This window comes from Papio anubis, chromosome X, assembly GCF_008728515.1.
Source record: "Papio anubis isolate 15944 chromosome X, Panubis1.0, whole genome shotgun sequence".
Taxonomy (NCBI): Eukaryota; Metazoa; Chordata; class Mammalia; order Primates; family Cercopithecidae; genus Papio; species Papio anubis.
In genome coordinates this window covers 74,700,624-74,716,552 of record NC_044996.1, presented here as the reverse complement: position 1 = coordinate 74,716,552, position 15,929 = coordinate 74,700,624, and the positions used below count along the sequence as shown (strand labels likewise).

At 36.1% G+C, this 15,929-nt stretch overlaps 1 protein-coding gene across 1 annotated transcript in view; it reads right to left on the bottom strand.

Annotated features, from left to right (window-relative positions):
• ATRX (ATRX chromatin remodeler) overlaps window positions 1-15,929 on the bottom strand; it is a 281,996-nt gene that overhangs the window by 65,408 nt on the left and 200,659 nt on the right. Inside the window, 1 exon segment of the mRNA XM_031660872.1 lies at window positions 4,769-4,877. Within this exon segment, the coding sequence (XP_031516732.1) occupies window positions 4,769-4,877 (109 nt within the window).

Sequence of the window (15,929 nt, the reverse complement as noted above, 5' to 3'; positions counted from 1 at the left end):
AGAAAACTCAATAAAGTTATCAATTCTCTGCTGCTAAAAGTATTACAATTGAAAAATGATATCAATTCTCTCCAAATTAGTAACAGGCTTAATAAAATTCCTATTAAAATTATTGCAAAACTTTTGTAGATTTAGACAAGATTATTCTAAAATTCATATAAAAAATTAGCTAAAACAATCTGTGAAAGGTAGAACAAAGTGGGAAGAATCATTCAATGTGCTTACTACACAGCTATAGTAATCAAGACTATGTAGTAATGATGCAGAGAAAGACATATGGAATAAAGGAATAGAATAGCAAACTGAAAAACAGCCGAACACAAGGATAGCCAACTGATTTTTCACAAAGGTACAAAACCAGTTCAGTAAAGGAAGGATGGTTTTTTCTTTGTTCTTTTTATTTATTTATTTATTTTGAGACAGGGTCTTCCTCTGTCGCCCAGGCTGGAGTGAAATGGCACAATCATGGCTCACTGCAGCCCCGACCTCCTGATCTCAAGTGATCCTCCCACATCAGCCTCCAGAGTAGCTGGGACTACTGGTGTGCATCACCATGCCTGGGTAATTTTTTTATTTTTGGAGACAGGGTCTCACTCTGTTGCTTAGGCTGGTCTTGAATTCCTGGGTTCAGCCTCCCAAAGCACTAGGATTACAAGTATGAGCCACTGTGCACTACCACAGATAGCTTTTTTCAACAAATGATGCTGCAGCAATTGAACATCCACAGTCAAAAATAAGAATCTTTAAACTTCACACCTTATAAAAAATTAACTCAATAAACCATGGACTTAAACATAAAAGGTAAAATTATAAAACTTGTAAAACACAACACAGGAGAAAATCTTCAAGACCTAGGGCTTTGAGGAAGAGTTCTTAGACTTGACACCAGAAGCATGATCAAAACAAAGAAGCAAACATTGATAAACTAGATTTCATCAAAATTAAAATCTTTGTTCTCTGAAAGACCCTGTGAAGGGGATGAAAAAACAAGCCATAAACTGGCAGGAAATATTTGCAAACCATGTATCTGACAAAGGACGCATATCTAGATTATATAAAGAACTCTCAAAACCTACAATAAAAAAACAAGCAATCCAATAAGAAAATGGACAAAAAGACATAAAGGGATTTTCACCCAAGAGGATATACAATATTTGATGGCAAATAAACACATAAGATGCTCAATATAACTGGTTGTTAGGAAACTGCAAATTAAGACCACAATAAGATACTACTACATACCTACCAGAACACCTAAAATAAAAAATAGTGATAATACCAAATGCTGGTGAGGATGTAGAGAAACTTATTTCTCACACATTGCTGGTAAGACTAGACAATGGTACGGTCATTCTAAATGAGAGTTTGGCAGTTTCCTAAAAAAGTAAGACACCTTACCATATGACCTAGCCACAGCACACCTGGGCACTTATCCTAGAGAAATGAAAACTTAGGTGCACATAAAAATCTGGAACACAGTGTTCACAGCAGCTTTATTTATAATAGCCAAACCTGGACAAAATGAAAATGTCCTGCAATAAGCGAATGATTAAACATCTGTGGGCCGGGCGCGGTGGCTCAAGCCTGTAATCCCAGCACTTTGGGAGGCCGAGACGGGCGGATCACAAGGTCAGGAGATCGAGACCATCCTGGCTAACACGGTGAAACCCCGTCTCTACTAAAAAATACAAAAAACTAGCCGGGCGCAGTGGCGGGCGCCTGTAGTCCCAGTTACTCGGGAGGCTGAGGCAGGAGAATGGCGTGAACCCGGGAGGCAGAGCTTGCAGTGAGCTGAGATCCGGCCACTGCACTCCAGCCTGGGCGGCAGAGCGAGACTCCGTCTCAAAAAAAAAAAAAAAAAAAAAAAACATCTGTGGTACATCCATTCCATGGAATACTACTCTGTAATAAAAAGGAACAAACTATTGATACATGTGATAACTTGGATGGAATTCAAGGGTATTAAGCTGAGTGAAAAAAGCCAATCTCAAGAGGTCACATATAGAGAATGATGCCATTTTTATGACAGTCTTAATATGACAAAATAATAGAGATGGAGCATAAATTAGTCATTGTCAGGGGTTAAGGTTAGTGACAAGGTTGGCAGTAAAAATGGCTGTGACTATAAAAGAGTAGTGAGAGAGAGAGCTTTGTGGTGATGGCATATTTCTGTATCTTGATTGTGTACGTGTGGAAAAACGATATATGCAAACATTGAAACACTGCCAACTACTTAGTTTTGATATTGAAATATAAGTACATAAGATTTAACCATTGGGGAAAATTAGGCAAAGGGTTCACAGGACCTTTCTGTACTTGCAAGTTCAGGTGAATCTATAATCATTTCTAAATTAAAAGTGAGACAAACAAACCAAAAATAGTATCAAGCTAACCAGGCACTCTGAGACGGCTGAAAACTACTTCCAGGTCACACAAAACAACGTTAGAAATGGTCACTATCTTAAAGTTTATTTTAATGTGTCCTTCAGATTGTTTTGGCATAAATAAGGATTATATTGATATCCTATTTATTGAAAATTACTGAGTCATGAAAAATTAGAATATACAGAGATATAATCTAAAACATTTGTGGATTTTTTCTTTGCTCTTTTCATTTTGTTTTTTGTTTCATTTTCTGTTTGTTTGTGGATTTTTAGAGACAGCATAACATTTGTGGGTTTCATGTATATGGGTTCAGCTACTCAAGAGCAACTCCCCAAATCCATAATATACATGTACAGGTTGAGCATCCCAAATCCGTAAGTCTGAAATCCTAAATTCTCCAAAGAAAATGCTCATTGGGGCATTTTGGATTTTGGATTTTCAGATTTGGGATGCTCAACAGGTAAGAATATAATACAAATATTCAAAAATCTGACAAAAAAATCCCATATCTGAAATGCTTCTGGCCCCTAGCATCCCCAAGCATTTTGGATAAGAAATACTCAACCAGTATATGCCTGAAGCATGAATTTGAATGAGATGCTTTTTGGCATATGTTTAGGGGTAATTCACTAGTGAGTTAGCCAAGCTGACAGCTCAACATCTAAATTTCAATGTTTTTCTCTACTAGTCATCAAGTACAAATGTCATGTGACAGATTATATGCCACTGTCATATTTTAAAATTTGGGAAACCGAGCAAGCCAAAGGTTTAGATTATGTTTGAAAAATTTGGGTTACTCAATAAAATTACTTCTTCACACTCATGCACAAATAATAATTTGTTTAAACATGGAAAACAGAATATAAAAATGTATTTATTCTTTAAGCAGTTATATAATCAATCATATACATTTATAATTTAACTGTATTCAAATCATCCCTTTGTAAGCTCTCTTAGGCTACAGGTTTTCAATAATTAATAATCTTTCTAAAATGTAACTGAAATTTCTCTAGCCTTAAGCCTAGGTTTAGTTCATGATGCTGCTAAAATTAAAACATGTTTTAAACAAACAGTATAATATTCTCTGTAGTTTAAAATATTTATTAAGGCATACTTCAGCCATCTTTCTATTAAACTAACTCCCATCTCTTTTATCTTTTTCTTAAATGCCATGCTTTCTTACATTTGTGTATGTGTATATGTATGCATATGTGCATATGTTTAGATGTATCTATAGTCATGTGCCACATAATGTTTTGGTCAATAACAGACAGCATATGCAAAGGCAATCTCATAAGATTATAATACATATTTTTACTGTATCTTTTCTATGTTTAGATATGTTACATACACAAATACCATTGTGTTCCAATTGCCTACAGTATTCAGTACAGTAACATGCCGTACAGTTTTGCAACCTAGGAGCAATAAGCTATATCATAGAAAGCCTACTGGTGTACAGTATACTCTGTGATATTTGCATAGTGACAAAATTGCCTAATGATGCATTTCTCAGAATGTATACTGGTTGTTAAGCAACATGTGACTATAGATAAAACTTTTCCTTTCCAAATGTAGTTTGATTTTGTCAATTAGTAACAGCTTAAAACAATATCAACAATACACACACAAAATGCCTTGTATCTACAGTTAACGACATTAAAATGGTCAATAAGCACATGAAAAGATGCTCAACATCATTTATCATTAGGGAACAGCAAATTAAAATCACAAGAGATACCATTACACATACATTAGAATGAGTAAAATAGTTTTTTTAAAAAATGACAATACCACATACAGACAAGAATGTAAGGAAACTGGAACTCTCATACAACTGCTGGTGGGAATGCAAAATTTTACAGTCACTTTGGAAAACTGCTTGATAGTTTCTTACAAAGATAAATGTAAACTTAGTATATGACCCAGCAGTCACAATCCTAGGATTTCGTTTCATTTAAGTAAATACTTATGTTCACACACAAACTTGAACATGAAAGCTTAGAGCAGCTTTGATTTTAATTCCAAAACCTGGAAACAACTCAAATGCCCCTCAAGCGGAAGTAGCTAAACAAACTGTGATATATCCCTATAATGGAAGACTATACAACAATTTTTAAAAAGTATTGGTATATGCAACAACGTAGGTGATCCTCAAATCACTTTCACTAAGTGAAAGAAATAAGACTCAAAAGGCTACAAGTTATATGATTCCATAACTGAATTCAGTGGGTAGGGAGTGATGACACTGTTTTGCATCCTGACTGTATCTTGCATTTGCTAAAAACATTCAAATACACAATAAAAATATTGAAATTTACTGTATGTAAATTTTAAAATTAATTATTTTAATGTTTCTATATATACAGAAGATTTTTCCTACCTCACATTAGTTTCATCGTTAAATTCTTCAGCCCACTTCTTCCTTGACTGTGCAGTAGTGGAACCATCTAAACGGTAATAGTCAATGTTTCGAAGCCACTTCCCCTCACCTGAAAATTTAACAAAAGAACACAAAAGGAATTTGATATATCACTCTGCTTACTAGTAAGAACAGATTTTCCACCTTGCTCATCATTTAAAAGTAGGTTATATACATTCTATTTGCATAGCAAAATACATTATATACTTTTCTTAATCAAGGAATAATTATATTACAAATAAATTCACCACAGATTTCATTGAAATAGATAGTGATGAGCACAGGTATTTTTAAAACCTATTTCATCTACACGAGAATTTCTTAAAAGGGTTTCCTTGATTAGAATCCATAAAACTGTCAAAAGAATATGATTAAACTTATATTTTGTTCATGAGGCATGCTTTTAGTTGTATCTGTAAATGGCCATGTTTTTCTCCTTATCAACAACTTGATAATGATCAAATAAAAATCAGAGATAAAGAATACCTTTATTCATTCACTGAACAAATACTTACTGAATGCCTACTATGTGCCAAAAATTATTCTATGGGGTATACACAAATTTCAGTGTATGTTTCCATTTCAAAAGTGGTGTGTGTGTATGTGTGTCTGTAAAGGAGTACAACTTTATGAGTTAACGATATGACATGACAATTTTAGACAGTGAGGGAAAGTTTTTTTTTGTTGTTTAATCTATACCAGGAAGAAGTGAGGTGAAATTTTACCCAAGACGTGCACTGATACTAAAATACCAAGAGATTAAGGGCATATGACATTTTTATATTTTATCATACATAATTTCTATTCTAATTATTTAACTGTAAACACAATGCTACTATTTCCCATCCAAGCAAAATTCTATCATGCCCCAGAGCCTTAAAATAAAAGTTAACAAAACTGAGATTTATTTATGTCTTTCCAGCAAGCTCTTTAAATTTAGTACATTAGTCAAAAAAAAGATGCTTTTCCACATGTTTCTTACCTATATCTTCACTGATACAGAAAATCCAGAATTTCCTTGTTAAAAATTCATTAATGCTTATGAAAGTCATTTTATTTATGTTTCTTTTTTCCAGTTAGAAAAAAAGGCATACACATCCAAGGAAAAAAGAATTTGAGATGGATAGTTGGATAAAAAGGTAAGAGGCTGGAGTCACATTTGCATTAATTGTTCACTTGAACAGGATAATTATTAAAACAAACAATCATAAATGAATGGAAAATTATATGACTATTTTAAAAAGCATTTCAACATACTCACCTTTTATTATAATGCAAATGAATATCTCTAATACCACCTCGATGAATCCAACACTTAAAAACTGATAGAGTCACTATAGGTTAGTAGTTAAGAACACAGACTTTGGAGTGACACTCCCTGAGTTTAATCTCAGTTTCACCATTTACTAACATTTTCACTTATGGCAAGTAATTAAACTCCTTGTGCCTCAGTTTCTTTATCTGTAAAATGAAGATAATCAGAGTACCTATTGCATAGGGTTGTTATGAGGATTAAATGAGATAATATTTTAAAAACTACTTAGAATGGTGCCTGTCACACGGTAATTAAAAGCTTACTGAGTACTTAATATTATCACTCAAGATCCCATGACAAATTACACCTGCCTCTATTACGGCACATAATATATGTGTTTGATCCTCTTCCACACCATGATTTCCTGTAGTACCCCTTAAATCTTGCTCAGTAATCAATACACAGTGGTAGTGTTAATGGTAGTGATAGTGGTAACAGTAGTAACTCGAAAGCAGACCAATCTGATAAGTAAACATTTGCTAAAGATAATTTACAAAATCAGAAATAAACTAGCAAGCATATAAAAAAAAAGTACAACCCTATTAGTGGTCAAAAAATTATGGACGAAAACAATGACAACTGTTTTTACCCATGAAAGATGAAGAAAATGCAGTTACAATACACATTAAAATAAGCATTTTCCATTTATTGATGGTAGTATATTGGCATATTTTTGTAACATAGGTTTTTCAATAATGAAAAACTGCCAGAACATAGAATCTAATAAAATTTATAGTGATAATAGAAAAAATATATATTTAAGCTTATATTTAACTACAGTCAAATGTAAAAATACACAAATATATGTTAAAGATATGCCAATAAGTGACTCTAGAAACAAAGAAAGCGGGGCAATGAGAAAGATAAAAAGTGCAAGTATATACCTAGGAAAATGCCTAACTGGGGCATCACTCTCTGTATAAAAAAACTAGGGAAGATCCAGATAAGGGTAATTTATTTCCTTACCAGTTCAACAAGTATTTACTACGGACCTACCACATGTCTAGCTTGGTGCTAGACAAAGAGTATACAAAAATGGGTAGTAATGAACCTGTCTTCAATGATACAGATCTGTATGAGACAGACATAATTCCCATACAACATGGAGCACTCTGGGAAGTCCCGTGGAGTTATCTGTTCTCTCACACTCCCTATTTCCCCTTACCTACAGACCCTGGCAAACACCATTCTATTTTATGTCTCTACAAATTTCACTACTCTAGGAACCTCATAATAGGAATCATGTAATATTTGTCCTTTTCAGACTGGCTTAGATCACTTAGCATATTGTCTTCAAGATTCATACATGTTCCACCATGTGTCAAAGTTTCCTTCCTTATTAAGGCTAAATTATGTTCCACTGTATGTATATGCTGCATTTTGTTTATCCACTTATCTGTCGATGGACACTTGACTTTCTTCCATGATTTGGTCATTATGAATAATGTTGCTATAATGTGGGTGTACAAATACAAATACTTCTCTAACACCCTGAACTCTATTCTTTTGGGTATATACCCAGAAGTGGTACTTCTGGATCTCATGGTAATAATATTTTTAATTTTTTGAGGAACACCACACTGTTTTCCACAGCAGCTATACCATTTTACATTCTAACCAACAGTACACAAGGGTTCCAATGTCTCCATATTCTCACCAACTCTCATTATTGTTTTTTCATAGTAGCCCATCCTAATTGGCATGTGGTGGTATCTCATTACAGTTTTCATTTGCATTTCCCTAAGGATTAGTGATGCTAGGTATCTTTTCATGTGCTTCTTGGCCATTTGTGTATTATTTTTAAAGAAATGTCTATCAACTCTTTTGCCCATATTTAAATCAGGTTATTTTTATTGTTGTGTTGTAGGAATCCTTCATGTATTGTTGACATTAACCCCTTACCAGATATATGATTTGCAAATATTTTTCCCATACGGTAGGTTGCCTTTTTACTCTGTCGAAATGGTAAATTTTATGTTATATATATATTTACCATACTACTAAAAAGAAAAAACTACCTATAAAAAGAGCCCAGGCCAAGATGGCTTCAACGCTGAATTCTAACAAACATTTAAAGAATAATTAAGCTCGATGCTTTACAAACAATTCCAAAAAAACAGAAACACGAACACACACCAACTCATTCAATCAGGGCAGTACTGGGGAAGGAGGTAGAATAAGATGGCTGAACAGAAGCTTCTACTGATCAACCTCCCAGCAGATATGGCAAATGTTATGACTATCTAAACAAAAAAGCACCGTCATAAGAAATAAAAATCAGGTGAGCAATTATAGTACCTGATCTTAACTTCATATCACTGAAAGAGGCACAGAAGGGGGAAAAACAATCTTGAATTGCCAATGCAACTGCTACCTCAACCCCCAGAAGTGGCCACGTAGCATGGGGAGAGAATCAGTGCACTTGGGTGCAGTGATCAGAGGGCTTTGAATTGGAACTCAGCCTACTCCCATGAAGGGAGCACATAAACCTGCCCAAACCAGAAGGGAATCATCCATCATAGTGATCAGAACTTGAGTTTCGGTAAGTCACGCCATAGTGGGCGAAAGTGCACTGGGGTCCTAAATAAAACTGAAAGGCTATCTAGGCCACAAGGACTGCAACTTCTGGGCAAGTCCTAGTGCTGTAAAGGACTTGGAGCCAGTAAAATGGGGGCACTCGACCTAGTGAGATACCACTGGGGCGGCTAAGAGAGTACTTATGCCACCACTCCTCACTCCTCCAATTCCAGGCAGTGCAGCTTAGAACTTCAAAAGAGACCTCCGCTTTCTACTTGAGGAGAGAAGAGGGAAGAGAAAAAGCACTTTGTTTTGCAACTTGGATACCAGCTCAGTCACAGTAGGACAGGGCCCTACGCAGAATTGTGAGGCCCCCATTTCAGGCCCTAGCTCCCTGGGCCAGAAGGCAACCCATTGCCTTGAATCAACGGACCTAGTCATGGCAGGATTCATCACCTGCTGACCAAAGAGCCTGAATAATCAGCAGCAATAACCAGGTAGTACACATTGTGGGCCATGGATTAGACTGAAATGTGTTAGGTTATGGTGAGACCCAGCATATTAAAAGTTGTGGTGGTTACAAAGAGAGACTCTTCCTGCTTGAGAAAAGGAGAGGGAAGAGTAAAGGGGACTTTATCCAGCAGTGTAGGTACCATGTCGGCCACAATGGGCAAAAGCAACAAATGGGCTCTTGGGGTCCCCAATTCCAGGCCTTAGCTCTTGAATGATATTTGTGGACTGAGCCTGGGGCAGAGTGGAGCCCACTACCCTGAAGGATGAGTCTCTGGCCTGACAGCATTCACCAAAAGCTGACTAAACAGCCCTTAGGCCTTAAGTGAACACTGGTGGTACACTGGCAGTACTCTGTGGGCCTGTCCTGGTAGTGGCCATGAAGAGAGGCTCCTCTGCCTGAGGAAAAGAGTAGGAAGGACTTTGTTTTGTTACCTCCATGCCAGTTTAGCCATAGTAGAATAAAGCACCAAGTATATTTCTAACATTTCTGGCTCTCAGACAGCATCTCTATACCTGCCCAGGGACTGAGAGAATTTGTCAACGTGAAGGGAAAGACCCAATACTGGCAGGCTTCACCGCCTGCTGAATGTACAGCCCTTGGGCCTTGAGCAAACATAGGCAGTAACCAAGTAGTGGTTACAGTGGGCCTTGGGCAAGACCCACTGCTCTGCTGGCTTAAGATCTGACCAAGTGCTATACCAGCAGTGGTAGCCACAGGGGTGCTTGTGTCACCCACCCCCCCATCCACAGCTCCAGGCAACTCAGCACAGAGAGACTCCATTTGTTTGGGAGAAAGTAAAGGAAGAGAATAAGAGTCTCCATCTGGTAATCCAGACAATTCTTTTGGATCTTACCCAAGACCATCAAAATGGTACCTCTACAAGGCTACAAGAACTACAGCGTCACTGGCCTTAGGGTGACCCCTAATGTGGATACAGCTGCAGTGACCAAAAAGTTAGATCACAACACCCAAGTCCCTCCAAATACCTGGAAAGTCTTCCCAAGAATGACAGGTACAAAGAAGCCCAGACTGCAAAGACTACAATAAATACCTAACTCTTCAATGCCCAGACACCAGTGAAAATCCATAAGCATCAAGACCATTTAGAGAAATATGACCTCATCAAATGAACTAAACAGGGAATGGGGGAAAATCCAGGAAAGATAGAGATATGTGACCTTCCAGACAGAGAACACAAAATAGCTGATTTGAGGAAACAATGAAATTCAAGATAACACAGGAGGAATTCAGACTCCAATCAGATAAATTTAATGAAGAGGCTGAAATAATTAAAATGAATAAAGCAGACATTCTGGAGTCAAAAAAAAATGCAATTGACGTACTAAAGAATACGTAAGAGTCTCTTAATAGCAAAACCGATAAAGCAAAAGAAAGAATTAGTGAGCTTGAAGATAAGCTACTTGAAAATACACAGTTACAGGAGACAAAAGAGAGAAGAATAAAAAAGAATAAAGCATGCCTACAAGGCCTAGAAAATCGCTATTAAAAAAGCAAATCTAAGAGATATCAGCCTTAAACAGGAGGTAGAGAGAAAGACTGGCATAGAAAGTTTATTCAAAGGGATCATAACAGAGAACATCCTAAATCTAGAGAAAGATACTAATATTCAAGTAGAAGAAAGTTATAGAATATCAAGCAGATCTAACCCAAAAAAGATTACTTCAAGGCACTTAATAAACTCCCAAACGTCAAGGATAAAGAAAGGATCCTAAAAGCAGCAAGAAAAAAGAAACAAGTAACATACAATGGATCTCCAATATGTCTGGCAGCAGACTTTTCAATGGAAATCCTTCAGGCCAGGAAAAGAGAGGCATGAAATATTTAAAGTGCTCAAGGAAAAAACTTTTACCCTAGAATAATATAAATGGATAAAATATCCTTCAAACATGAAAGAAAAATAAAAACTTCCCAGACAAACAAAAGCTGAGGGATCTCATCAACACCAAACCTGTCCTACAATAAAGGCTAAAGGAAGTAATTAATCAGAAACAAAAGGACATGAATGAGCAATAAGAAATCCTCTAAAGGTACAAAACTCACTAAAAACAGTAAGTACACAGAAAAATACAGAATATTATAATAGTGTAACTGTGGTGTGTAAATTACTCTTATTATAAGTAGAAAGACTAAATGTTGAAGCAACAAAAATAATAACTTCAACAACATATCACGACATAGTACAGTAAGATATAAACAGAAACAACAGAAAGCTAGAAAGTGGGGGAACAAAGATAAAGTGTAGAATTTTTATTAGTTTTCTTTTTGCCTGTTTGTTTCTCTGTTTATAAAAATAGTGTAAAGTTATTATCAGCTTAAAATAATGAGAATTTAAGAATTTCCAAGCCTCATGGGAGCCACAAACCAAAAAACATATAATGGATAAACAAACAAAAAGGAAGAAACTACACCATACCACTAGAGAAAATCACCTTCATTAAAAGGAAGACAAGAAGGAAGGAAAGAAGACAAGCCCCCAAAACAACCAGAAAACAAATAACAAAACGGCAGGAGTAGGTCCCTACTAATCAATAATAACATTTAGTGTAAATGGACTAAATTCTCCAATCAAAAGACAAAGTGGCTCAACGGATTTTAAAAAATACCCAATGATCTGATGCCTACAAGAATACACTTCACCTATAAAGATACACATAGACTGAAAATTAAGGGGTAAGAAAAGATATTCCATGCCAATGGAAACCAAAAAAGAGCAGTAACAGCTGTACTTATATAGGACAAAATAGATTTCAAGACAAAAACTGTAAGAAGAGACAAAGAAGGATACTACATAATGATACAGTTCAATTCCACAAGAGGATATAACAATTTAAAATATATATGCACTCAACACTGGAGCACCCACATATATAAAGCAAATATTGTTAGAGCCAAAGAGAGAGATAGACGTCAATACAATACTAGCTGAAGACTTCAACACTACACATAGAAAATCAACTAAGAAACATCGCACTTCATCTACACTATAGACCAAATGGACCTGATACATATTTACAGAACATTTCATCCAACAGCTACAGAATACACATTCTTTCTCCTCAGCATGTGGATCATCCATATGTTAGGTCACAAAACAAGTCTTAAAACATCAAAAACAACTTGAAATAATATCAAGTATCTTCTCTTACCACAGTGGAATAGAAGGAGAAATTAATAACGAGGTATTTCAGAAACTATAGAAATACATAGAATTTAAACAACACATTCCTAAATGACCAGTAGGCCAATGAAGGAATTAAGAAGGAAATTGAAAATTTTCTTTAAAAAATGATAATGGAAACAGAACATACCAAAAGATATAAGACACAGGGAAAGTAGTACTAAGAGGAAAGCTTATAGCTATAAATGCCTGTATCAAAAAAGTAGAAAAACTGAAAATAAACTGTATTAACAAGGCATCTTAAAGAATTAGAGGCCGGTCACAGTGACTCACGCCTGTAATGACAGCACTTTGGGAGGCCAAGGCGGGTGGATCACCTGAGGTCAGGAGTTTGAGACCAACCTGGCCAATATAGTGAAACCCTGTCTCTACTAAAAATACAAAAAGTAGTCGGGTGTGGCGGCAGGCGCCTGTAATCCCAGCTACTCAGGAAGCTTAGGCAGAAGAATCGTTTGAACCTGAGAGGCGGAGGTTGCAGTGAGCCAAGATTGTGCCACTATATTCCAGCCTGGGCGACAAAGCGAGACCTTGTCTCAAAAAAAAAAAAAAAAAAAGAGAGAAGAGAAGAATTAGAAAAGCAAGAACAAACCAAGCCCAGAATTAGTAGAAGGAAAATAAAGATCAGAGCAGGAATAAATAAACTTGAAATAAAGAAAACAATACAAAAGATCAATGAAACAAAACACTGGCTTTTTGAAAAAAACAAACGAAATTGACAAACTTTTAGACAGACTAAGCAAAAAAGAGAGAAGACCCAAATAAGTAAAATCAGAGATGAAAATAAAGACATTACAACTGTTACCGCAGAAATTCAAAGAATCATTAGTTACTATTATCAGCAACTATATTGCCAATAAATTGGAAAACCTAGAAGAAATGGATAAATTTCTAGACACATACAACCTACCAAGTTTGAACCGTGAAGAAATCCAAAACTTGAACAGACCAATAAAAAGTAATGAGATTGAAGCCATAATAAAAAGTTACCCAGCAAAGAAAATCCCAGGACCTGACAGCTTCACTGCTGAATTCTATCAAACATTTAAATAAGAAATAAGACCAATCCTACTCAAAATATTCTGAAAAGTAGAGAAGAGAATACTTCCAAATTCATTTTACAAGGCCAGTATTACCCTGATAACAAAACCAGATAAACACACATAAAAAAAAAATTTAAACTATAAGCCAATATCACTGGTGAATACTGATGTAAAAATCCTGAACAAAACAGTAGCAAACTGAATTCAATAATGAAATGATCATCCATCATGACCAACTGGGGCTTATCCCAGGGATGCAAGAATGGTTCAACATATACAAATTGATGTAATACATCATATCAACAGAATGAAACACAAAAACCATATGATCGGCTGGGCGTAGTAGCTCACGTCTATAATCCCAGCACTCTGGGAGGCTGAGGCAGGTGGATCACTCGAGGTCAGGAGTTCAAGACCAGTCTGGCCAACATGGTGAAAGCTTGTCTCTACTAAAAATGCAAAAATTAGCTGGGTACGGTGGCACACACCTATAATCCCAGCTACTCGGGAGGCTGAGGCAGGAGAATCACTTGAACCTGGAAGGCAGAGATTGCAGTGAGCCAAGATCACACCATTGCACTCCAGCCTGGGCAACAGAGCGAGACTCTGTCTCAAAAAACAAACAAACAAAAAACAACAAAAAACAAAACCATATGATCATTTCAATTCATGCTAAAAAAGTGTTTGACAAAATTCAACATCCCTTTATGAAAAAACACTAAAAACACTAAGTACATAAGGAACATACCTCAAAATAATAAAAACCATCTATGACAGACCCATAGCTAAAGAAAGAAAAATTAAAAGGCTTTCCTCTAAGTTCAAGAACATGACAAGGATGCCCCACTTCCATCACTGTTATTAAACACAGTAGTGGAAGTCCTAGGTAGAGTAATTAGACAAGAACAAGAAATAAGGGGTATCAAAATTGGAAAGAAAAAAATCAAATTATCCTTGTTTGCAGACAATCTGATCTTAACTTGGAAAAATCTGAAAACTCCGCCAGAAAACTATTAGAAATGATAAAGAGATTCTGTGAAGTGGCAGGATATAAACCCAATATATACAAATCAATAGCATTTCTATATACCAACAGCAAACAACCTGAAAGAGAAATAGAGAAACTTACAAATTAAAAAAAAAAAATTTTAAGACATCAAGAAAGTAATCCCATGTACAATAGCTATAAATTAAATACTTAGGAATTAACGAAAGAAGTGAAAGATCTCTACAGTGAAAACTATAAAACAATGCTGAAAGAAACTGAAGACACAAAATCATAAGAGATATTCCAGGTTCAGGGATTGGAAGAATCAATATTATTAAAATGTCCATACTACCCAAAGCAATCTACAGATTCAATACAATCTGTATAGAATACCAGTGACATTCTTCACAGAAATACAAAAACCAACCCTAAAATTTATATGGAAGCATAAAAGACCCAAAATAGCCAAAGCTATACTAGGCTAAAAGAACAAAACTGGAAGAATCACATTACCTGACTTTATACTACAGAACTGTAGTAACCAAAACACTATGGTACTGGCCGGGCGCGGTGGCTCAAGCCTGTAATTCCAGCACTTTGGGAGGCCGAGGCGGGTGGATCACGAGGTCAGGAGATCGAGACCATCCTGGCTAACATAGTGAAACCCCGTCTCTACTAAAAATACAAAAAATTAGCCGGGCGAGGTGGCGGCGCCTGTGGTCCCAGCTACTCGGGAGGCTGAGGCAGGAGAATGGCGTGAACCCGGGAGGCGGAGCTTGCAGTGAGCCGAGATCGCGCCACTGCACTCCAGCCTGGGCGACAGAGCGAGACTCCGCCTCAAAAAAAAAAAAAAAAAAAAAAAAAAAAAAAAAAAAAAAAAAAAAAAAAACACTATGGTACTGGCATAAAAACACATACATCAACACAATAGAGAACGCTGAGATAAATGCATATATCTGCAGTGAACTCATTTTTGACAAAGTTGCCATAAGTATACCCTGGGGAAAAGACAGTCTCTTCAGCAAATGGTGCTGGGAAAAATTGGATATCCATACACAGGAGAACAAAACTAGACTCCTATCTCTCATCATATATAAAACTCAAGTCTAAATGGATTAAAGACCTAAATGGATTCAAGACCTTAGACCTCAAACTGTAAATCTACTACAAGAAAACATTGGGGAAACTCTCCAGGACATCGGACTAGGCAAAGATTTTTTGAGTAATACCCGACAAGCAGAGGCAACAAAAGCAAAAACGGACAAATGTGATTTCATCAAGTTAAAAAGCTTCTGCACAACAAAGGATACAGTCAACAAAGTGAAGAGACAACCCACAGGATGGGAGAAAATATATGCAAACTACCCATCTGACAAGCGATTAATAACCGGTATAAAGAACTCAAATAACTCTACAGGAAAAAAAATCTAATAATCTGGTTTTAAAATCGACAAAATAATAGTCATTTCTCAAAAGAAGACATACCAATGGCAAACAGGTACAGGAAAAGGTGCTCAACATCATTTATCATCAGAAAAATGCAAATCAA